Source organism: Tursiops truncatus, chromosome 9 (assembly GCF_011762595.2).
Source record: "Tursiops truncatus isolate mTurTru1 chromosome 9, mTurTru1.mat.Y, whole genome shotgun sequence".
In the NCBI taxonomy this organism is placed as follows: Eukaryota; Metazoa; Chordata; class Mammalia; order Artiodactyla; family Delphinidae; genus Tursiops; species Tursiops truncatus.
In genome coordinates this window covers 23,178,269-23,204,166 of record NC_047042.1, presented here as the reverse complement: position 1 = coordinate 23,204,166, position 25,898 = coordinate 23,178,269, and the positions used below count along the sequence as shown (strand labels likewise).

Here is a 25,898-nt window from a genome sequence, read left to right as displayed (position 1 = left end):
TTCCATGTTCTGGCTATTGTAAATAGAGCTGCAATGAACATTGTGGTACATGACTCTTTTTGAATTATGGTTTTCTCACAGTATATGCCCAGTAGTGGGATTGCTGGGTCATATGGTAATTCTATTTTTAGTTTTTAATGAACCTCCATACTGTTCTCCATAGTGGCTGTAACAATTTATATTCCCACCAACAGTACAGGAGGCTTCCCTTTTCTCCACACCCTCTCCAGCATTTATCGTTTGTAGATTTTTTGATGATGGCCATTCTGACTGGTGTGAGGTGATACCTCATTGTACTTTCGATTTGCATTTCTCTAATGATTAGTGATTAGTGATGTTGAGCATCCTTTCACGTGTTTGTTGGCAATCTGTATATCTTCTTTGGAGAAATGTCTATTTAGGTCTTCTGCCCATTTTTCGATTGGGTTTTTTTTTGTTTTTTTGATATTGAGCTGCATGAGTCCCTTGTATATTTGAGGGATTAATCCTTTGTCAGTTGCTTCATTGGCAAATATTTTCTCCCATTCTGAGGGTTGTCTTTTCATCGTGTTTATGGTTTCCTTTGCTGTGCAAAAGCTTTGAAGTTTCATTAGGTCCCACTGTAGTTTTGTTTTTATTCCCATTTCTCTAGGAGGTGGGTCAAAAAGGATCTTGCTGTGATTTATGTCAAAGAGTGTTCTTCCTATGTTTTCCTCTAAGAGTTTTATAGTGTCTGGCCTTACATTTAGGTCTTTAATCCATTTCGAGTTTTTTTTGTGTATGGTGTTAGGAAGTGTTCTAATTTCATTCTTTTACATGTGGCTGTCCCGTTTTCCCAGCACCACTTATTGAAGAGGCTGTCTTTTCTCCACTGTATATTCTTGCCTCCTTTATCAAAGACAAGGTGCGTGGGTTTATCTCTGGGCTTTCTATCCTGTTCCATTGATCTATATTTCTTTTTTTGTGTCAGTACAACACTGTGTTGATTACTGTAGCTTTGTAGTATAGTCTGAAGTCAGGGCGCCTGATTCCACCAGCTCCATTTTTCTCTCTCAAGATTAAAGCAGCCTTTTTTGATCAACTTCCCCTACCAGTTACCATGCTAGTCCTCTCATTTCCTGTACAGGAAAGCACCTTGAAAGCAATGTCCATTGCAGTCTCTACTCTTTCTCCCCTCCCCCCCCCCCTTTTTTTGTTCTTTTGGGTTGTTTTTCCACTCTTGACAATGCCTTGAAACCACTATTATCCAGGACAATGTTTCTAAATTCTGTATCACCTCTAGAATCAGTCAACAGGGGACACTTCCCTGGGCCCTGCAACTTGGAAATTCCTGCTCTTCACAGGCTGAGCTTCTCCCCAGTGGAGCAAGGAGTTCAGGGGCCAAGGGGAAATGCCCACCTGGCGCCTACACTCCTCTTGTAGCCCACACTCCAGGCAACCAGAACCCCATAATTTCTTGCTAAGATCACTTAAACCCACTTCAGGTTCTGCATGGGCCTCTTCTGTGAGTCTGACTACTCGGGAGTAGATCACACCACTGACATACTTATCCCTACGCCAGAGAGCTTGCCAAAAGGGATTGCCAAAAGGCAGCCTGTCTGTCGGCTGTTAACAGAGCTTGGCCAGGGCTTGCCTGTGCAAGAATTCTCGTGGCAGAGCACTGAGTGGATAGTGGGTAGAGAAGGGGGGTAGGATCCTTACACTTTCATATTTCACTAATGAAAAGGAGGCAAACTGTATTAAATTTGAACGTGTCTTTTCACAGCATTATCAAGTTACTTTTTTAAGTAAGAGGAAAGAATTTTTAAGTTTGTAAGCTTGATTTATAACATAAATATTTAGATGTCTAGTACACATGCTTTGAATGATACTCTGGCCCTGGAAATGTTAGATGTAGGCCTTATCAGACTCAAAGATTAATTCTCAGTATATTTTTTACTTGACCAGTCAGTAGCTTTTGACAGAGTTAGTCACTCCATTTTCTTAAGACCCTTTCTTCCCTTGGCTTCTAGGAGGACAATCTATTCTGCAGACTCTTCTCCTTCCACATTAGCAGCAACTTCTCAGACTTCTTTAAATGACCTTGGACACAGTCCCTGAACCTCTTTTCTCTCTTTACATGTTCCCTTGATTATTTCATCTACTTTTGTAGCTTTAAATGTCATTATCTGCCGATGACTTTCAAATTACATTCTAGCCCTCATATGATATTACTTATATGTGGAATCTGAAAAAAATGATACAAACGAACTTATTTTCAAAACAGAAACAGATTCCCAGACAAAGAAAACAAACTTATGGTTATCAATGGGGAAAGCTATAGGGGGATAGGGGGAGGGATAAATTAGGAGTATGGGATTAACCTATACACACTACTATATATAAAATAGGTAAACAGCAAAGACCTACTGTATAGCACAGGGAACTACCCTCAATATCTTCTAATAACTTATCATGGAAAATTATCTGAAAAAGAATACATGCATATATGTATGTATGTATAACTGAATCACTTTGTTGTACACTTGAAACAAACACAACATTGTAAATTAACTATACCTCAATTTAAAAAGTTATATTCTAGCCAAAATTCTGACACTGAAATGCATGTATGGGTAGCCTGCTTGAACACTTAATGCGGCTAATAATTTTTCAAATATGATATTCAAAATCGAGCTCCTGATTTTTCTCCTCCGAATCTGCTTGTTCCATAGTATTCCTCATCTCAATATGTAGAAACTCCATTCTTAAAATTACTCAAGCCCCTTTCTTTCTCTTAAACAGTGCATCTCAAACCCTGCCAGTTCTACCTGTAACATGTGTCTGAAATCTGTCCATTTGTTACCATGGCAACAATCCAGCCTAAATCACATTGCCTTTTACCCGGACTACTGCGAAATTTTCCTAATTTTCAACATGTCATCCATAATTCTTCCGTGAACATGTTGGTTCTATCAATTTATTCCCCTGCTCAAATCCCTGCAGTGTTTTCCAAACTCTCACAGGGTTAAGTCCTGAGCTAATTTAGGAGTCCCTCAATAATCTGAAGGACCCACCCTATGCTCACTCACTCTTTTCTTCTTCTACTACTGTCCCTGCACTCACTCTACTCCAGCCACCCTGGTTCCCTGTGATTCTTCAATCACACTAGGCCAATGCCTGCCTCAAAGCCTTCACAATTTCTATTCCCTTCGCTCAGATTTGTCTTTCTCTAGATGTCTGTGTTTTTCATTCCTCATCTCTTTGATGTCTTTGCCCAAATGTTACTGAAGTGAACATTCTGCTGCACCACTAAGAGCTCCTTTCACGACTGAGACACTTGTTCTTCCAGCTACCGGCAGTTTTGGCAGCTGAGTACCTCTCCAGGGAGGGGTCCTTGACCAAAAGAGCTGCCTTGCCCAAGGTTATAACTCTCACCTGAAAGCAACCCTCATCCAATGACTGGCAACTTGGGAGTATAAACGTTAATCTCCCTTCTCAAGTACAACTTTGAAGAATCATTCCAGTTACAGACTCCCCAAAGGATCAGTTGAAGCCCTTGTTACAACTGCATATAGTTCACCCTTTCCTACTGCCAAGCTCTGCCTCCCTCCTTCCATACAGGTGTATCTGCCAAAGGTGTTCTCCACCCCTCTTCTTCATGCAAATCTGCCTCAGATTCTGTTTCCAGGAAACGTAATCTGAGAGAGTTGGTACCAGGAGTGGTCCCTTAGAAGCAGACTGTAAATGGATATTGGAACTAGATTACCCACCACCCACTCTCAACCTTCAGCCAGCTGGGCAATTAGGGCCCCATTACTGGTGGTAGGTTTATGACTGATAGCCCCCGGCTTGCAATAGCAGTTAAGTTTTTAAAAAATTTCACTGGTAGTAATCTGAGATTGGAGATCAGTGAGAGACGATATATAAGTAAGAAAAATCTCAGTGTTTGAAAGAGTTAGGGCAAGTAGAAATTATAAGGATGGTAGCATCATGGCTGTTGCTGGGAGCTATTAATTCACTGAAAAATGACAATGGAAGGCCAAGGGTGATTAATCAGAAACTTAATGCAAAGTCCAAAAGACAGAGGATCTCCTGTAGAGATGAAGGTGGAAAAAGTAATGATCAGGCATAGGACTTAATTACAAAGACAGGAGAGTCCAACAGAAGATTGAATTTTCAACCTTGGCGAGACTGTAACACCAAAGTCAAGGTCTTCATGGAAAGGAATGGGACCTAGATAATTAGAATAGCGATGCCTGAGTTGATGCATCGAAAAGTCTTGAATCCTTAGATTCTACTTGGACCTTCTGAGCTGGCAAAAGTGTTACACAATTCCCTTTTAAAAATAACACCCCCTCTTGCATGAAGACAATGCAGAGTCCTTTGTCTTATAAGGTAATATTCAATCTAATGAGGATCTATACCCACTGCTTCAGGAGACCAGGTTAATAACTATAATCTACCTATGACATAATCTGACCAGGGAAGTTCTGGACCTGCTACCAGAAGAAAGAGCCCACAAGCCAAAAGAGCTCCAGAAACTATCCAACATGTACTTGCAGGAGCTAGATGAGTATATATTTATATACATACCTATATATATTTGGATGTTAAGGGTGCTAGATCAAAGGAAGGTGGAACATAAAGCTGGATAAAGGAGAAGTATCACACAGAAGCACTTTCCTATGATACAGGATGCCGACCCCCTAGGAAACAGTACCAACATATTTTCTAAGATGGCTCTTAGAAGCCTAGATATAGTGTTGTCCCAGGGAAAATGGTAGAGGAAGGCAACAAAAGGCTCAGAGAAGTTGGCTTCCTAGATTGGAAAAATAATCAGACTTTAGGAAATGATCAAACAGATTTCCATGTATTAAAATAGTAAGGAATGCACTAGTGGGGGGAGGAATTTCAGCATTATTGAGATGGTTCTCTATAGGCAGGGGTTGACGAAAGAAAATGCAATTACAGACCTAGGTTTCCTCAAAGCAATGGGCATTATAAGACCCCAAAATAATAGAAGCCAGGTACCAGCATTTAATTATGAGCACCAAAGCAGGTGTAATATTATAAAGAGAGTAAAGGTCAAGTGGCAGCCAGCAGAGCCTGATATGCAGAGACCTATGGAAATAGTTAATAGAACAGAGTGTTCTTAAGACCAAAATAAGTGAACAGGCCATATGAGTACTCCTGAATTTAAAGAACCCCAAGAGTCAAGGATAATTATTAGAGGGATAATGTCAAAAAATGTCTTGATCCCTTATTCTGTTTCCAGAACTGAGCTATTTCTCACAGCTAGATCCCAGATACTGAAAGATCCTCATGAAGGAGAAATCTTCAACACCATGACAAATGTATAAAATGAAGATTCACTAAACAAATCCTAGGAGGTCTGATTGGACTTTGATACGTGGGGACCAGCAGTAGCACTACGGCCCTCATGTTAGAGTGGAGACATATGGGAACCAGGTAATAAGTGTATCCTGGACCACATAAATGTCACAGTGGGCCCAGTGGATTCACAGACCCAGCCAGTAATTATTTCTCAATTCCCTGAATGTATAATTGGAATGAGTATATATCACAGTTGGAATGAACATACATGGCAGACTCCCCATTTTGCTTTTTCTGGCTTGTACAGTAAGAGTTAGCATAGTGAGGAACGTCAGATGGGAGCCTCTTTTACTGCCCCACCCAGTCCCCAGCTGTCATGGTCCTTAAATGGAGTGGAGTGCCCCAGTCTTTGTGTTCCATTTCAGTATAAATATGAAGGACCATCTCAGCTTTGAAGTTCCCCAGAGGGTTGGCTAAGTTCCCTGTTGCAACTCCACTGCACTCCAATTTCTCCTTTTGCCAATATTGCTTCCTTCACTCACTTACATGGAGTACTCCAAAGAACACTTTCCAGTCAACTTTCTGCATGCCTTTTTCATATAAAAGTCAGTTTTTATGGAACTTGACCTAAAACAATTACCTTTTCAGTTTGGTCTTTCTTGGATGTATTACATAAAATTCGAATCGCTCATCCTTACCACCACCCCCATACTCCTTATGTCCATTCTCTGTTTTCTTTTTTAAACAGTTGTCACCATCTATAATTCTATATCCTTGAAATATTTAGTGTGTTTATTGTCTGTGTGAACCCCCCTGTGCACTCACACACTAGAATTTGAGCTCTCTGAGAGGAGGCATCTAATTTGTTTACTGCTGAATCTCCCATGCCTGGTACTTAACAATGTTAAATATATCAATTGTTGAATAATTGAATCCCTGCCATTCTAGAGGTAATATTTCACATTTGCAATCATTTGGGAAGGAGAATCGTGCATTTCCAAGATGGAGCAAAGAGCTGTCAAACAGCATATATCTACTGATCACTCACTATTTACTAATTATTTCAATAAACAAGATTTTCTTCTATGTACTCTCAGTTTGGAGCTTACAAACAGAAGAGAGGTACCAGAGGGCATGGTCACTGCAAAATACTCTGCCTAGTTAATGAGGATGGACAAACTGATCGGCAACAGATTCCTCTTAGGGATTTGAAAAGTAAAGAATCACCTAATGGGGGACAGTAGATGTGAAGCATATTGGAGAATATACAGATTAGGTTCTCTCTTAAAGGATGATTATACGAGAAAAAGTCAGCCATGGAAGATCAAGATATTCCTAGTGAGAAAAAAAAAGCATGAGTGAAAGCTAAGTTGGGACACCTAATTAGGAAGCAGGTAAAAGCCCAGCTCTAATAGAGAATGTGTTATGAGAAGTCATGGGAAGTACATTTGGAGAGTTGGGTGGTGCTGACTATATCATTGAGTGCATGGTGGTAGGATTAATATAGGAGACAGTGACAAATAAGAAGTTCTTTTTCAGCACGAAAAGTAGTATGATGAAACTTGAGTTTGAGGTAATTTAACATGGCACAAGCAGACAGGTTAGACTGGGATAGGGTAGAGACTAGAATCAGGAAAGCTAAATAAGAGGTGGTTGCAAATCATCAGGACTGAAGTTACTGAGGAGTAAGATAAAGAGAGTATGTAGTGGAAATGTTGCATTAAAGAAATATAAAAGGTTTTTTTTTTTAAGAGACAGAATTTGGGACAGGAAGAGGTCCCACAGGAAATAATTATCTACTTTGTCAGTTAGGCTTGTAACATTTTTTATTTCCAATAATCATTGTATATAATTACATCCTAATCCATAAAGAGAAGTATGTAGCAAAATAAAGGTAGAAATCAACTGCAATGAATAAAAATATGTATTTGCACTATCTCTTAAGATATAAGAGCTGCTTAAGGCTGGCACTGTAAACTTATTGCACCATCTGAATGTGCTAACTTGAAACACCAAGTTTTGCCCTATTCCCTCAAGATGGAAAGACGGCTCTCAGGAAGTCCCCAAAGACATGAGCTCTCTGGAGGAAATACCATGCACAGAGCTCCCGGAAGTGCACATCTGAGTACAATTAGCAAATAAGGGATAGTTTGCCTCAAATGTCATGGGAATACACAAGGATAAAGGTCATCGCTAAGGGAGCCAGGACTCAAACCACCCAGGGACCCAATGCCTAAAGTCAACACCTCCTATTAGATATGGAAAATAAATAAATAATACAGATGGCAACCTGATTTGACAATTTTCAGAAGGAGCTGAGCCACTGACGCCACTTATTGATGTCAGCCACATGTCACAATCTCAGGGGAAATCCAGCTTGATGACTATTTTAGATCCGGTAATACCAGCAAAAGAGACATCTCTAAAAACGTAGGTTAACATCTCAATACTAAAAGCAAATGGTAAATAATCACACATTATCTCAAGCTAGATGTTGAAACATAAATGTAAAATGGTGATTATTCAAACTGTTTAAAGGCTAATGTCCCAGTCTGAAGATTCAGAGAACCTGATCCAAAACAGACAGAGGAAAAATTATGACACCATATAAACTTGCAGTATTTCAGTGACCTTTAGCATTGAGGACTCACTCTTAGTATTTTACCTCTTCAATTTTCTTTCTTGCACAGCCTGTTGCCCAAAGAAGATGTTGACAATCAGGTTTGTGATTTTTTTTTTAAAGGCAACAATGTTCTTAGAAGTCATTTTTGAATGACTATTTTAGAAGACCATGATGCTCCAACAGTGTGTTTTGCTTTGTGTGTGTGTTTGGGTTGGGCAAGATACGTGTGTATCTGTGTGTGTGTGTGTATGTGTGTACACAAAGTAATCTGCCTTTTTTAGCTGGTCAATATATAAAACACTAACACGATATGGTCTTGAATAGCTTTATGTTTCTGTTTTAAAAAACAGAATTCATGGCCACATTTTTCCTTGAACAAAAACATCGAATTTAGTTACCTTTTCCTATTGACATTGTCTATCAATTTTCCCTCACTATGGAGCAAGGTTGAACAATAGAAAGGGAGTGTGCTGGTGTTATTTTTAAGGCTGAGAAAAAAAAAGGGGGGGGGTAAATATTGGGCTAACAGTTGTCATTGTATCAACAGATATTGACATAACTTCTGACTAAAACTGGGCTTTTTTGTTGATTTTTTGAGTCACTCTAAAATTTCTAGGCTGTTGAGATAGACCCACTATGACGTTGAACCTTGGAAAGAAATGCTAACCATACTGTCACCTCAGCAGAGCACATACCAAAAAGGCCCCAGGTCTCTATCAATTTTTTAAAAAGAAATAATTTTTGAACATTTCCTCTGGTTAGCACTGTGCCAAATACTGTGGAGGACATCCAAGCTAATAAGATGTTGTGCTCACTCTAGCAGAATTTACTGTTTTATTGTCATCATTTTCTTGGGTCCAGAAAGCCATAATCCCAAGTGAAGCATCATGGATTAATAGCTGTATTAACCTCAAGTCATTATTGAAGTTGTGTCCCAGGCACCCAGGGGAGAGGGATGGGAAAGAAGCCTTTCTCTTTTCTCTGGCTTTCTCCAGCCTCCCTCCCTTAAATATAGACACATCTTGAATTTTATGTCAAGATTATTTTAGTCACTGATGAAAAAAATCACATAATAATCTCATGAAGTTGATGACTAAACATTCTGGGTTACACAGAAAAGTGGACATTCATAATTTTATACAGTGTAGAAAATGCACAACTCTACTCCTGAAAGAGCTGGTCCGTTTTCGTCAGTAACCCACTTAGGAAGTCCTACTAAAACACATACCCTTTCAAAGCCAGGGTATGTCCCCACCAAAAAGCTATGGGGTATATTTACCTGAATGCAATTATACGAAGTACCTTATCCGTTCATAATTGCTACGGAACATACAAGAGTCTTTTATATTCAGGGTACTTTACATTCAGTTTTTACATAAAAACAAAAGGCAAAAAGATTTTAACAGGGGCTTCCCTGGTGGCGCAGTGGTTGAGAATCTGCCTGCCAATGCAAGGGACACGGGTTCAAGCCCTGGTCCAAGAAGACCCCACATGCCGCAGAGCAACTAAGCTCGTGCACCACAACTACTGAGCCTGAACTCTAGAGCCCGCGAGCCACAACTACTGAGCCCGTGTGCTCCAACTACTGAAGCCCGTGTACCTAGAACCCGTGCTCCGCAACAAGAGAAGACACTGCAGTGAGAAGCCTACACACTGCAACTAGGAGTAGCCCCCGCCTGCCGCAACTAGAGAAAGCCTGCGCGCAGCAAGGAAGACCCAATGCAGCCAAAAATAAATAAAATAAATTTATAAGAAAAATAAATAAAAGATTTTAACGTTTGTGATCTTGTGTTGCAGTTAGCATAGACTCGTGTTCGTGGATGAGTATAAATAAAGCAGTCATTGCAAATCTTGTTCCCTTGGGGCAGGGCCTTTGCATTCTAAAAGCAACACCATATGATTTGCATGGACCCCTCACATACCTACCTTTCCCCATCCTTACACTATCATAAAATGGCTTTGGATGGATGAAATCCAGAAAGTTTTGACTACACTTATGTATTGACAGCCTAACATTGTATGTGAAAAAGTAAACAAAGCAGGACTATGTATTGAATTTGCCAGCCTAGTTCCTTGTTCTATGAATATGCAAAAATCCACCTGTTCAGACTTTGCCCATGGTACCACAAGAACAGCACCAACATGCTGATGGACTGACTATATTCTAACATTTCCCAGTTAGGCATGTCCACAAGTCCCAAAATGTGCACTGAGAGATTTGCCTGCTGCCACAGGTAGCCAACTCTGTTTATAAGGAAAACATCACTTGCCTACCTAAGCACTTTAGGCTTCATATGAACAAAAAATTATACAACAGAATCTCTGTCCCCAAGCTTGCAGCTCATCAAGAAGGACATGGCATCTATTGGGGTAGTCAAAAGGCATGGAACATATTTAGGTGTATTTACTGTTCTTACTTTTCAGGAGAAAACAAATGACCTACTGTTACAAAGAATATTGCTTTTAATTCCCTCAGTACCAAATCAATCAAAGTCCTTCCAGCACAGCAGCTGTTGCTTAATGGCCCCAAAGAGTTAATGTATTGCTTGAATCAAACACATTTCAGTGTCTACACCAAGCGGATCCTCAATTAATGTTGATGGATTGACTTTCTCACAAGCAGTAAAAGCTCAATTTATAGAAATCGATCCCAAGAGACGAAAATAAGTAATTTAAGGGCACTGTGTGTTGAATTCTATGTTTGGCAACACAGCAATGTGTATAGATGTAAGGACTGCATGTATTTATTTCCGTTTTTTAAATCAAAAGCTGTTTTCTAGTTGGCTGACAGATACTAAGTCTCAGTCATTTTGAGTCATAATCTAAGCGTAGCAAGGCTATAAATTTGGGTGATTCAATATAAATATTCTGATAGTGATATTAGAGTGATTATGAAGAATTTCAAGACTCATATATCTAAAAACAAGACACAAGCTCGTTCATTAGTAATTATAACTTTAAATCGCTTATTAGTGAGAAACATTCTATTTGAACTGTTCATTTCAGATTATCTTTAGTGTACAGATTTTCACAACTTTCTACATTATTGTATGCTATTCTGTAAGGAAGAAGAGTAGGTTTGAAGATGTGTCAGAAGTAATCATTTAATCTGAAAGCATAAAGAATTTTCTCTTTAGCTGCCATAGCGTTGTATGGTTTTTACCCTTTGATCAGGTGACAGCTCGAAAGCACCTCCTTAGTCAAAGCAGAGTCTTAGAAAATGAGGGAATGGGCTATTGGGTATTTCAGCAGAGCATTGCTTTTACATCCTATGTCCAAACCAGAGCTGTGCTCTACATTTCAAAAAGTTTGAGCAAATAAACTGGCAAGTATCAAACACTACAAGATGGGAAGTGGAATTAGTTCAGAGAACAAGGAGTCAGGCAAAAGATCAAAAGAACTGGAGAAAAAGCTTCAGGAAGATGCTGAGCGAGATGCAAGAACTGTAAAGTTGCTGTTATTAGGTAATAGCTTTTTTTTTCTTTTGCCTTTAAAACCCTGATTTTTTTTCAATTGTGATTTATTTACTTTTCTCAAACTTTAATTTCAAGGGTATTACCATATGGGAGATTTATTATCAAAATGTGTTTGGAACTTGACTTTGTGTGCTCTATAAATATTTACTTGTTTGTTTAGCATTTTATTACATGTCTTTTGTTAAGCACAGAGACAAATATTTACTAGATGTTTCAATTTCTCTATGTCAATAATCTTTTATTATTTTTTTAAAAATCTCATGCACATTTATTATTTTATTGTACCCTAGTCATTTCGTGAATACCAACTTTTTATATGGAAAACAACCCTTTAATTACAAGTTATAAAGATTTATGTCATTTTGTTTGAAAATATGTTGAGTTGTTTGATATCAACACTAATATGTTATTTAATTACTTGTACTGTTAAAACCAATTAGTCTCAAGTTATTTGGAGAGTAATGATAAAGTACTTTAAATTATACTAATAATATTATTTAGGCTTCTGAATACTGCCTGTAATATTGTCTGTATGATTGAAAAATACTCCATTTAAATCCTTTTGGGATATTTAAATATTCATTCAGGTCAGGAGTTACATCTCTTCTATCTTTTATTCCCTCAAAATTCAGCACAATATTTTACCACAACTATAAACTTAATAAATGTTTAATGAATTGAAAGAATGAAAATAATCTAGATGCCACACATTTTTCTAAAAATTTTTAACATGTTATAGTCACTAGAAGATAAATATATTTTTGAAATAACATAAAGACCTATGAAAAGAATACAAAACAGCTTTAATTTAATCATAGCTGTATGTTTCTCCTACTCTTAGTTATACACAAAAGGACTTCATTTTATTTCAGAATTGTGAATCTTTCACACAACAAAATGCTCTCATTTGTGTGTATGTGTGTGTGTCTGTGTGTCCCTTTACTGTGTCTAATTTGCTCCCAGTAGCAAGAGTATCTCAGAAACGAACTATAGCATTCCCAGCACTTGCTCCTCCAAGCAAAGGAAACGTTTTCTCCCTTTATGCCCAAGTCCTGAGGCCTCACGCTTGCCCACAGCACTTGCAAGTAACCACCAAGAAAGGTTGATAATTTGGAAAGATGTAGGGGTCAGCCCTTACGAAACCAGAAAACAGACCTTCCCTAACACTCCAGAGTATTCTCCGAGGCTTTGATCAAGAGTCAAAGTAATAAGTGGGCATAGAGAAAACAAAAGATGGGAGGGAAAACCAAGCATTCCTGCAAATGCATTCTGTGTCCTTCTTGTACTAAGAATAATGGCACAGGAATAATGATACACTACATTAAGAACCCCTATGTTTGAAAAAAATTTCAAAAGAATAGACATTTTCAATATACCAATTATTTTTAGATTAAAGTGGTGGGCTAGATAAAGAGGAAAGGGTAACATTTTATAAGAAATATAAGAGTAGCCCCCGGCTCACCGCAACTAGAGAGAGCCCGCGCGCAGCAATGAAGACCCAACACAGCCAAAAATAAATTAAATAAAAAATAAAAAATATATCAAAGAATCTTAATGGTATTATTACATCTTTAACTTTCCTAAAACAATGACAATTGCACAAATTCGTTTCCAATGTTACCATACAATAAGCTTGGATTCATCTGGTTCCAACAGTATGTCCCTGAACTTTTCTGTCACATCTTATTTACAGAAAATGAATCAAATTCTCTTTAGCTTTTCACATTTCAATGTCCAAACACTTGACTAAATTTTCCCTTCTGGACTCTATATGAGTTCTGTATCTAATGATTAAGTTGTCCAAGTTCAAAACAATAAAGTTTTGTAACAACTCTGCTTCAATTCTCATGTTTTGAATTGAAAGCAAATTCTCTAACCTATAATCTTTATATTCAATTTGGCATCATTAAGATATCATAAAAGCATTCAGTGGAACTAAACAAAACCTTCCTACCCTCAAATCCTCTCACTAATGAAATCTATCTAATTTCTCCCATCATTGAGACAATGATTCTCACTCATCAGTCTGGTCTGAACAACTGTTTTAAGTTTATCAGTGAGCAGACGTCATGTGGGACTAACCAGGTAAGCGTTGGTAGTAATCAGTCCCTGAGTCTAGCTCTATTTTTATAAAAATTAAAAATCTGAAAAAACAGTTTCAACAGAATTCATTCTTTATGTTGATCCTCTTGTTAACCAACAAATTTCTAGGTGCTTTAACACAACTTTCCAAATTTAACATGTGCTGTAAAGTAGATGTACCATTTGGTATTACTGAATACAAGGTTTCACTTAATCTGAAGAGCTATCTATATCAAAGTGCACTTTACAACTAAAGGATCACTTTGCAGACAGATTCCCTTTTATTGTACCTTTCAGACATTCGGTAAAATTATAGAAGAGATGCAAAATCTGTTCCTAGAAGCAGGCTTCTAGGAAACCCTGGAGATGACATACATTCCTGGCTCATTTGATAACTGCTATCAAGACAATAATGTCACATACTTAAAAAAAAAAAATTAGCCTGTAAAGGTGCCCCAGGAAGAGTGCATTTTAATAAGAAAAACAAATGTTAATGAATAAGCTGTTCTCTTTTGTAAGCTTCCTATGTTAATTTTTTTTAATCTTAATTTACAAATGTTTGATTAAACTTGTATTCTATTCAAAAGAAATACATGTCATTTCATTGTGAAATCAAGGTGGATCATGTTTCTGTTTTTCCTGTCCCCTTTCCTTATATTTATTATTTCAGTTCAAATTTATTTATTTACATTACTTTTTTTTTACTTTTACAAATTTCTATCACATGAGCTAGTTAGATTCAAAGCTGTGAAGTATAGAGAAAAAATTAGTTTCGTTCTTTCTTCATATCTGAAACCTTGCCTCATTCACTCTACAATTTTTAGTTATGATATTATAATGAGCTTTTAGCCAGTGATTCCCAACATTGTCATGGACTGTTCATCACTGCTGTTCTATTCCTTTAGTTCTAAAACCATTTATTTTTTATTTTTTATGTGCTATCTTGTAGGCATCACACTATCATTTTTTTAATGGTGCCAGCTGAGTTTTATCATTTAAAAATATTATTCTAGTCATCTGGCTCTTAGAAACATGAACCTGGACGGAGTCTAAAATTTCTCAATCTACTTTAAATATATTTATATTTACTTACTAATCAACATCAAATTTTCCAAATTGGCCCACTTATTCAACAAGTGGATGTTTTAGAAGATGTTCCATTGTTTTAGTATGACAGTAGGAGAATTATAATAATTCTGACACTATGTAAAAGCCTGTTAGAAAATAACTGATAAAATAAAACTTGCAAAGCAGAATTAGCTCAATAGGTTTATCCACCTGGCAGAGTGGAGAGAATACAATTTACAATTCTGGTAGAGTAGAATGTGTTTTTAAGCCATTTGAGGTAAAATTGATTTGTTAATATTTTCATCAAGGGTTATGCTTTTTTCACTTCTCTGAATGACCTCAGCTAGACACATAACCTCCGAGAAATGATGGGTGTCAAAGCATTTGGTGAATTGTAAAAATCTAGACAAACGTGGTTTACTCTTACTGTATAACAGATTCCTAGATCTGAAATAAATTGAATGTCAGTAAATGTATACAGGTTTTCTTCCTCTTATGTACATCAGGAGGAAAGAGGACATAAGATTCATATCAAAGTTGTTATTTATATTGTATTTGTTTAAATAGGTCTTTATTTTTAAGAAGTATTTCTATATATGAGTGGGAGTGGATGCAGAAAATTGGAGGTGTTCCTGAGTCACTGGCTAGAGTATAAATTCAACAAGTGTAAGAAGCTCTGTTTTGAATTTCTATTACACCAGTAGAGTCAATGCCTGTCTGTGGATGTGATCATATACACAGATCCCCTGGAATAATTACGTTACACTTAAAACTTGCAAAGAATAATTAGCAGAATTAGAAAGAAAAACAAATTCTTTCTCATCACTAGTGATAAGAACCTTGTGAACAACATGTAGAACTTATTTCTGAATAAGGTTTCCATTTTTTTAAATTAAAGTCATTCTTTCCTTTCTGTAATATCAATACATTTTTGTTTTAAAATATTTTACAATGTTTTATTTTGTTTCTAAAGATATCAATCTTGTGGGTGCACAAATATTTTTAATACAAATGTTTAAAATTGCTTTAGAGTAAATGGAGAGAGAACAGGAAGAAAAGGTCTACTTGGAGAATTTCAAATCGTCTCAAAGCAATGAACTATTTGTACCATAACAATTTGAAAGTTCCAGAGGAAAAGCCAAATAGTTGCAGTTGTATTTATTTATAAAGAAGGCAGCTGGCAGCATCAAATAGCTTTTTACAATGTCTCTTTTTTCTAATAGGAAAAAAGTACCTAGACGAATGTTTTGCATATATTTGGTTGTTTGTTTTACATTAATTTATCTCAAATAATCAGGACACATTAACCATAGGCTCATAAGTCTCTCACATAAAAGATGCAAACCATTCATTAAGGCACTTCATATTTAGCCAAATGATGGTATTTGTTAATGAGATTAAACATCCTGTCTTGCTGAGAATAGCTCTCATTAACTATAATTTAACAGAACCTCTCTAGTTATATCACAGAACATTTTCATATTCATTTGTTTTATTCAAACCTGAATTATTGACTCAAGAGCAATACTGTACCTATAAAAACATTCATATAAGCAACATGAGCAGTTAACGAAAATCGTTTACCCCTCCATTGTGTTAGAAAGGAAAGAGGGTAGTGAAACATTTGATGGTGTAAAGGCTCCATGATACATTTTACATAAAATAAAATATACTTACAGTTAAGATTTAGATTCAAATTCAGAATCCATCTCCTTATTTAAGTTTCCTCCAAATACATCAATGTAGAATTTGCACCTAAGGAAGCAGAATTCAAGGAGAAACTGAGCGTGAAATTAATCAAGATATGAAAATCTCCATTCTCTTTACTAGATTCTGATGCTAATAAAGTAGAACTCGAGGGTTTAATTCCTGCCTCAATATTTTATATTCAAATAGAACAAATTTGCTATTTAGAATTGTTCCTCTTTTAAGGTATCTGGAAATTTCACTCTCTGACCAGCATGTGATTCTTTACTATCTCATACTTGTTCACAGTTACTGAATTTGTTCTTTAATTTCATATATTTTCCTTCAAAGTCAGCCATTATACCTGTGCGCCTCCTAAAACTCTGAAATATTCTGTCCTCTTAATCTTCTACCTTAACTGGCATTCACAACCCCAAACCTGGATAATTCCTCAATGTTCTCCATTTATTATTGTTTTAATACACTGTTCCCAACCGATTTCCTCCAAAGTGATGTTATTTAACATCTTTTCAGCCCTCAGTGCTCATCCTGTTCCAATGTAAACTCCTAATTTCCTTCACTCCCAGACGTTTTAGAATAAAACGATTTATCATTGCCAGTTTCCTGGCTGACAACCTCCAGTTTTTAGCTTTAGCTGGGCTAATAATTGTTTTACTTATTCCTACTTTTCTACTAAAATATTCCAAAAGGCAGCTCTTTCTACATTTCCAACATCATTTTCTTCTAGAACTTCCTCTCTTCCCACCTCACCCTAGGTGACCACCCCTGTGTAAGAATTTACATCACTCATCTCTCCAAACTCATTAACTTTCATTTTTTCTCTTCTGCTTCAACTAATTTTAAGGAATTGGTGGTATTCCATTTTTAATTTAAGGCTAACTTCAGCCTTTGTGCTAAAAATTCTATCCCCTTCTGTATTAAGAATTTTGCTTTATGAATTATTTTATCTCTGCCATTTTCAAAATTCTTCTCTGCTAGCTCCTTCCCCTTGGCATATAATATTTCTCTCCATTTGCCTAAAAAGCTTTTACTCTTTTCTTTGACTCCCTTTGAATTCACCTTACAGAGTTATCTTTTAAAATGTTATTATATTGAAATGCTTATAGAAATAGTCTATGGTCACTGCTTCTATGTCTATACTCTCTACATTCCATTCAGTTAATTGCAAAGCAACTTGTATATCCTTTTCTCTACTAAAAAATGATCTCTCACAGATTCCTGATAACCTGCAAATTCACAAAACTGAGACCTCAATAACTGAATCTCCCTTCTTTTTTAACTCCTGTAACACTGAAATACCTTCTCATTTTTTATATCCCTTTACTCCCCACTTCACCAAAGCTTGCTTCTTTTCTCTCCATTTGTGAGTGGTTTCACTCACCAAAATTTGTCCTTGGGCCTTTGTGTTTTTCAATCTGTACTATCTCGGACCTCATATCAGGATTTAACTATCACTTCTACAAGAATGACTACAATTTGTCCAATTTCTTGATCCATATTTGCAAATTTCTGTTATTTATCAATAACCTGATCGTACTTTGGGAGACCTCAAAATTATTTTCCAAGTTTATCTTGTTTCCAATCATCTTCAAACTTTATTTTTTTAATGAGATCCCTCATTATATTCTTTCCCATTAGATCAACATGATATTTCAATCTTCTTTAGCTCCTTTCTTTGTAATCATTCTCTATCCATTGTCCAAAGCCTGTTACAGAGTTTAGTTTTAGCTCTTCTCTGATAGAATGGGTCTCACATTTCTCTTTTCTCCACTACTCCTGTTATTGTTTCCAATCTTCAAGGAACCCCTATGAAATAGTATTTTCATTATATAGAGAAGAAAATGAGAACTAATTAAGGTAATTCAATTTATAAGATGACAAATGAGTTTACAGGAGAACAGAACCTTTCCTTTCTTTTTATAAACATCTTTATTGGAGTATAATTGCTTTACAATGGTGTGTTAGTTTCCACTTTATAACAAAGTAAATCAGCTATACATATACATTTATCCCCATTTCTCCTCCCTCTTGCATCTTCCTCCCACCCGCCCTATCCCACCCCTCTAGGTGGTCACAAAGCACTGAGCTGATCTCCCTGTGCAATGCGGCTGCTCTCCATTAGCTACCTATTTTACATTTGGTAGTGTATATATGTCCATGCCACTCTCTCACTTCGTCCCAGCTTACCCTTCCCCCTACCCGTGTCCTCAAGCCCATTCTCTACGTCTGTGTCTTTATTCCTGTCCTTCCCATAGGTTCTTAAGAACCTTTTTTTTTTTTTAGATTCCATATACATATGCATTAGCATACAGTATTTGTTTTTCTCTTTCTGACTTACTTCACTCTGTATGACAGTCCCTAGGTCCATTCACTTCACTGCAAATAACTCAATTTTGTTTCTTTTTATGGCTGAGTAATATCCCATTGTATATATGTGCCACATCTTCTTTATCCATTCATCCGATGATTGACACTTAGGTTGTTTCCATCTCCGGGCTATTGTAAATAGAGCTGCAATGAACTTTTTGGTACATGACTCTTTTTGAATTATGGATTTCTCAGGGTATATGCCCAGTAGTGGGATTGCTGGGTCATATGGTAGTCCTATTTTTAGTTTTTAAAGGAACCTCCATACTGTTCTCCAGAGTGGCTGTATCAATTTACATTCCCAGCAACAGTGCAAGAGGGTTCCCTTTTCTCCACACTCTTTCCACCCTTTTCTTTTTATCTTTGTCAGTTTAAATTACTCTCTGCATTCTAAGTTCTATGAAAACAGAGAGCATGTATGCTTTTGCTCTTCTTGAATTCCAACAGCTTAGCACGGGAAAGCATGCATGCATAATGCATGGAAGAATGACAGAGTCAGAACCTAAAATATCTCTGTATGTTGGTCATGGTGACTAAACCATAGACATACATTTGGTATTTGAAAATAGAGCTGAAAAAGAGCCATCTCATAAGGAGTTTGGGTATTTTTTGAGTTGTCTTTTTTTTTAATTCATATATATGTTCACATATAACCAGAGCTAAGGATAATATTAGATCATTGAACGTGGAAATCTACACTTTTCTTTCTTCTTGTATTCAATTTCCTATTTTTTTTTTTGTGGTATGCGGGTCTCTCAGTGTTGTGGCCTCTCCCATTGCAGAGCACAGGCTCCGGACACACAGGGTCAGCAGCCATGGCTCACGGGCCCAGCCGCTCCGCGGCATGTGGGATCTTCCCAGACCGGGGCATGAACCCATGTCCCCTGCATCGGCAGGCTGAATCTCAACCACTGCGCCACCACGGAAGCCCTTTTTTTTTAAATTATTTTTTCTTATTAGTCATCCATTTTATACACATCAGTGTATACATGTCAATACCAAACTCCCAGTTCATCACACCACAACCTCTAACCCCGCCTCTTTCCTCCCTTGGTGTCCATACGTTTGTTTTCTACATCTGTGTCTCAATTCCTGCTCTGCAAACCAGTTCATATGTACCATTTTCTAGGTTCCACATATATGCATTAATATACGATATTTGCTTTTTGACTTACTCCACTCTGTATGACAGTCTCTAGGTGCATCCACGTCTCCACAAATGACTCAAGTTAGTTACTTTTTATGGCTGAGTAACATTCCATTGTATATATATACCACATCTTCTTTATCCATTCGCCGATGGGCATTTAGGTTGCTTCCATGACCTGCCACTGTAAATAGTGCTGCAATGAACATTGGGGTGCATGCGTATTTTTGAATTATGGTTTTCTCTGGGTATATGCCCAGTAGTGGGATTGCTGGATCATATGGTAATTCTATTTTTAGTTTTTTAAGGAACCTCCATACTGTTCTCCATAGTGGCTGTATCAGTTTACATTCCCAAGAACAGGGCAAGAGGGTTCCCTTTTCTCCACACCCTCTTCAGCATTTATTGTTTGTAGATTTTCTGATGAAGCCCATTCTAACTGGTGTGAGGTGATACCTCATTGTAGTTTTGATTTGTATTTCTCTACTAGTTAGTGATGTTGAGCAGCTTTTCATGTGCTTCTTGGCCATTTGTACGTCTTCTTTGGAGAAATATCTATTTAGGTCCTCTGCCCATTTTTGGATTGGGTTGTTTTTTTAATATTGAGCTGCCTGAGCTGTTTATGTATTTTGGAGATTAATCCTTTGTTCGATGATTGATTTGCAAATGTTTTCCCCCATTCTGAAGGTTGCCTTTTTCATCTTGTTTATGGTTTCCTTTGCTGTGCAAAAGCTTTTAAGTTTCATTAGCTCCCATTTGTTTATTTTTATTTTTATTTCCATTACTCTAGGAGGTGGATCAAAAAATACCTTGCTATCAAAGAGTGTTCTTCCTATGTTTTCCTCTAAGAGTTTTACAGTTCCTGGTCTTATATTTAGGTCTCTAATCCATTTTGAATTTACTTCTGTGTATGGTGTTAGGGGGTGTTTTAATTTAATTCTTTTACATATAGCTGTCCAGTTTTCCCAGCAACACTTATTGAAGAGGCTATCTTTCTCCACTGTATATCCTTGCCTCCTTTGTCATAGGTTAGTTGACCACAGGTGCGTGGGTTTATCTCTGGGCTTTCTATCCTGTTCCATTGCTCTATATTTCTGTTTTTGTGCCAGTACCATATTATCTTGATTACTGTTGCTTTATAGTATAGTCTGTAGTCAGGGAGTCTGATTCCAACAGCTCCATTTTTTCCCTGCAAGACTGCTTTGGCTATTCGGGGTCTTTTGTGTCTTCATACAAATTTTAAGATTTTTTTGTTCTAGTTCTGTAAAAAATGCCATTGGTAACTTGATAGGGATTGCATTGAATCTGTAGATTGCTTTGGGTAGTATAGTCATTTTCACAATATTGATTCTTGCAATCCAAGAATATGGTATATCTCTCCATCTGTTGGTATCTTCTTTGATTTCTTTCATCAGTATCTTATAGTTTTCTGCATACAGGCCTTTTGTCTCCCTGGTAGGTTTATTCCTAGGCATTTTATTCTTTTGGTTGCAGTGGTAAATGGGAGTGTTTCCTTAATTTCTCTTTCAGATTTTTCATCATTAGTGTATAGGAATGCAAGAGATTTCTGTGCATTAATTCTGTATCCTGCAACTTTACCAAATTCATTGATTAGCTCTTGTAGTTTTCTGGTGGCCACTTTAGGATTCTGTATGTATAGTATCATGTCATCTGCAAACTGACAGTTTTACTTCTTCTTTTCCAATTTGGCTTCCTTTTATTTCTTTTTCTTCTCTGATTGCCACGGCTAGGACTTCCAAAACTGTTGAATAATAGTGGTGAGAGTTGCCATTCTTGTCTTGTTCCTCATCTTAGAGCAAATGCTTTCAGTTTTCACCACGGAGAATGATGTTTGCTGTGGGTTTGTCACATATGGCCTTTATTATTTTGAGGTAGGTTTCCTCTATGCCCACTTTCTGGAGAGTTTTTATCATACATGGGTGTTGAATTTTGTCAAAAGCTTTTTCTGCATCTACTGAGATGATCATATGGTTTTTATTCTTCAATTTGTTAATATGGTGTATCACGTTGACTGATTTGCGTATATTGAAGAATCCTTGCATCGCTGGGATAAATCCCACTTGATCATGGTGGATGATCATTTTAATGTGTTGTTGCATTCTGTTTGCTAGTATCTTGTTGAGGATTTTTGCATCTATATTCATCAGTGATATTGGTCTGTAATTTTCTTATTTTGTAGTATCTTTCTCTGGTTTTGGTATCGGGGTAATGATGGCCTCATAGAATGAGGTTGGGAGTGTTCCTTCGCCTGCAATTTATTGGAAGAGTTTGAGAAGGATGGGTGTTAGCTCTTCTCTAAATGTTTGATAGTATTCACCTGTGAAGCCATCAGGTCCTGGACTTTTGTTTGTTGGAAGATTTTTAATCACAGTTTCAATTTCATTACTTGTGATTGTTCTGTTCATATTTTCTATTTCTTCCTGGTTCAGTCTTAGAAGGTTATACCTTTCTAAGAATTTGTCCATTTCTTCCAGGTTGTCCATTTTATTGGCATAGATTTGCTTTTAGTAGTCTCTTAGGATACTTTGTATTTCTGTGGTGTCTGTTATAACTTCTCCTTTTTCATTTCTAATTTTATTGATTTGAGTCCTCTCCCTCTTTTTCTTGATGAGTCTGGCTAATGCTTTATCAATTTTGTTTATCTTCTCAAAGAACTAGCTTTTAGCTTTATTGATCTTTGCTATTGTTTTCTTTGTTTCTATTTCATTTATTTCTGCTCTGATCTTTATGATTTCTTGCCTTCTGCTAACTTTGGGTTTTGTTTGTTCTTCTTTCTCTAGTTCCTTTATGTGTAATGTTACATTGTTTATTTGAAATTTTTCTTGCTCCTGAGGTAGGCTTGTATAGCTATAAACTTCCCTCTTAGAACTGCTTTTGCTGCATCCCATAGGTTTTGGATCATTGTGTTTTCATTGTCATTTGTCTCTAGCTATTTTTTGATTTCCTCTTTGATTTCTTCAGTGATCTCTTGGTTATTTAGTAATGTATTGTTTAGCCTCCATGTGTTTGTGTTTTTTACGTTTTTTCCCCTGTAATTCATTTCTAATCTCATAGTGTTGTGGTCAGAAAAGATGCTTGATATGATTTCAATTTTCTTAAATTTACTAAGGCTTGATTTGTGACCCAAAATGTGATCTTCCTGGAGAATGTTCTGTGTGCACTGGAGAAGAAAGTGTAATCTGCTGTTTTTGATGGAATGTCCTATAAATATCAGTTAAATCTATCTGGTCTACTGTATCTTTTAAAGCTTGTGTTTCCTTGTTTGGATGATCTGTCTATTGGTGTTAGTGAGGTGTTAAAGTCTCCCACTATCATTGTGTTACTGTTGATTTCCTCTTTTATAGCTGTTATCAGTTGCCTTATGTATTGAGGTGCTCCTATGTTGGGTGCATATATATCTATAATTGTTATATCTTCTTCTTGGATTGATCCCTTGATCATTATGTAGTGTCCTTCCTTGTCTCTTGTAACATTTTTTATTTTAAAGTCTATTTTATCTGAGTATGCTACTCCAGCTTTCTTTTGAATTCCATTTGCATGGAATATCTTTTTCTATCCCCTCACTTTCAGTCTGTATGTGTCCCTAGGTCTGAAGTGGGTCTCTTGTGGACAGCATATATATGGGTCTTGTTTTTGTATACATTAAGCAAGCCTCTGTCTTTTCATTGGAGCATTTAATCCATTCACATTTAAGGTAATTATTGATATGTATGTTCCTATTACCATTTTCTTAATTGTTTTCAGTTTGTTTTTGTAGGTCCTTCTTTTCTCTTGTGTTTCCCACTTAGAGAAGTTCCTTTAGTTTTTGTTGTAGAGCTGGTTTGGTGGTAGTGCTGAACTCTCTTAGCTTTTGCTTGTCTGTAAAGCTTTTGATTTCTCCATCAAATCTGAATTAGATCCTTGCTGGGTAGAGTAATCTTGGCTGTAGGTTCTTCCCTTTCATCATTTTAAGTTTATCATGCCACTCCTGGTTTGTAGAGTTACTGCTGAGAAATCTGCTGTTAACCTTATGGGAGTTCCCTTGAGTGTTATTTGTCGTTTTTCCCTTGCTGCTTTCAATAATTTTTCTTCGTCTTTAATTTTTGCCAATTTGATTACTATGTGTCTTGGCATGTTTCTCCTTGGGTTTATCCTGTAGGGGACTCGCTGTGCTTCCTGGACTTGGGTGGCTATTTCCTTTCCCATGTTAGGGAAGTTTCCGACTACAGTCTCTTCAAATATTTTCTCAGGTCCTTTCTCTCTCTCTTCTCATTCTGGGACCCCTATATTGCGAATGTTGTTGCATTTAATGTTGTCCCAGAGGTCTCTTAGGCTGTTTTCATTTCTTTTCATTCTTTTTTCTTTATTCTGTTCCACAGCAGTGAATTCCACCATTGTTTCTTCCAGGTCACTTATCTGTTCTTCTGCTTCAGTTATACCACTATTGATTCTTTCTAGTGTATTTTTCATTTCAGTTATTGTATTGTTCATCTATTTTTGTTCTTTAATTCTTCTAGATCTTTTTTAAACATTTCTTGCATCTTCTCAATCTTTGCCTCCATTCTTTTTCCAAGGTCCTGGATCATCTTCGCTATCATTATTCTGAATTCTTTTTCTGGAACGTTGCCTATCTCCACTTCATTTAGTTGTTTTTCTGGGGTTTTATCTTGTTCCTTCATCTGGTATATAGCCCTCTGCCTTTTCATCTTGTCTATATTTCTGTGATTGTGGTTTTTGTTACACAGGCTGCAGGACTATAGTTCTTCTTGTTTCTGCTGTCTGCCCTCTGGTGGATGACAGGAGTTTGTTTTTTAAGTCAATCAAGATTTTGATAGGTTTTTATAATGTAAATGAGAATAATAATACTTGGATTTTTTGTCAAAGACTATCCTGGCTCTATTATAAAACAAAGATTTCATGAAGGCGGTTAAGGTAGGTAGACCATTTAGGAAATTGTCACTTCCTTGCAAACACTTGATGAGATTGTAAATTAAGGCAGAAATTGTAAGTTTGAAAGTGAGATTTGAAGGACATTAAGAGACAAAAATCAATAGAACTTGGTGACTTGACTGCCTGTGATTGTTAAATAAGAGGAATGATTAAGAGCAGAGTTGGGAATAGTGATTATTTTATTCATCGAAAGATGAATGTGAAAGATGTATGTGAAAGAGAGGACAAAGTTTCGGTTAGGGAAGAAATGAAAGGAGTACTAATTTGAGACATTCAAATTTGTGATGTTTCTAGAACAATCAAGTTGAGATATCTATTAAATAGATGAATATATGGGTCTGGAAAGCAGGAGGGATAAACTCAAGTGAGAGCTGTCAATCTGATATACTCAATCCTCTGTTCTCCCTTTCCCAGATATACAGTGTGTAAAGGCCAACCTTTACACACTGTATAATTAACCAAGGCCTTTTCTTTGAAGCATTAATTTATACAAAATGTGTGTGCATAAGCGCTCCCACAATTAAGGAACACTTAGATAAATTCTACCAATCCATCTTTCTATCTATCATCTATGTTTCTATTTAAAGCAGGCCTGGGTGGGAAAAAAATCACAGAATTCTATATTTCAGGGTTTTCTCCCCCTTTTTTAGCCTAAAAAGTATATTAAAAAGATAAGAAAGATCACACATCTGTTAAAATACTTCAAAATCTAAGAAGGCTTATGTAAATAATGTTTTAAATATAATATTATCAGATATTTTTAGAGCAAGTATAAAATTTAAAGTATTTAAATAAAATTTCATTAGAAAGAAAAGATTACACAGCCACAACATTCTTTCTCACAAATGAAATATGCTTGTTCAGGTGATGACATATTTTATAGTTTCATAATGCTTATCATTACTGTATCACAGAAATAGGTACTTGGACATACTAATAGTAATAGAAATATATCTGACACCATATGACTACTGATGTGATTCACTGAAAAAAGACAATATTGCTTATATCATATTTATGCTAAAATATTTACACTAGATCTAACCATCAAATATAGAATATTGAACATTTTATAATAAATTGTCCTAGGCTTTAGAAAAATGCCAATGTCATGAAAACAAAATAACAACAACAATATAACAAGGGAAATATTCTAAATTAAGAGTTTAGATATTACAGCATA

At 36.5% G+C, this 25,898-nt stretch overlaps 1 protein-coding gene across 1 annotated transcript in view; it reads left to right on the top strand.

Annotated features, from left to right (window-relative positions):
- The first annotated feature begins 11,264 nt into the window (after nt 1-11,264).
- Nucleotides 11,265-25,898, top strand: part of LOC101320524 (guanine nucleotide-binding protein G(t) subunit alpha-3) — a 50,074-nt gene continuing 35,440 nt past the window's right edge. The window contains 2 exon segments of the mRNA XM_073810157.1: nt 11,265-11,382; nt 16,267-16,331. Coding sequence (XP_073666258.1) covers nt 11,265-11,382; nt 16,267-16,331 — 183 coding nt within the window.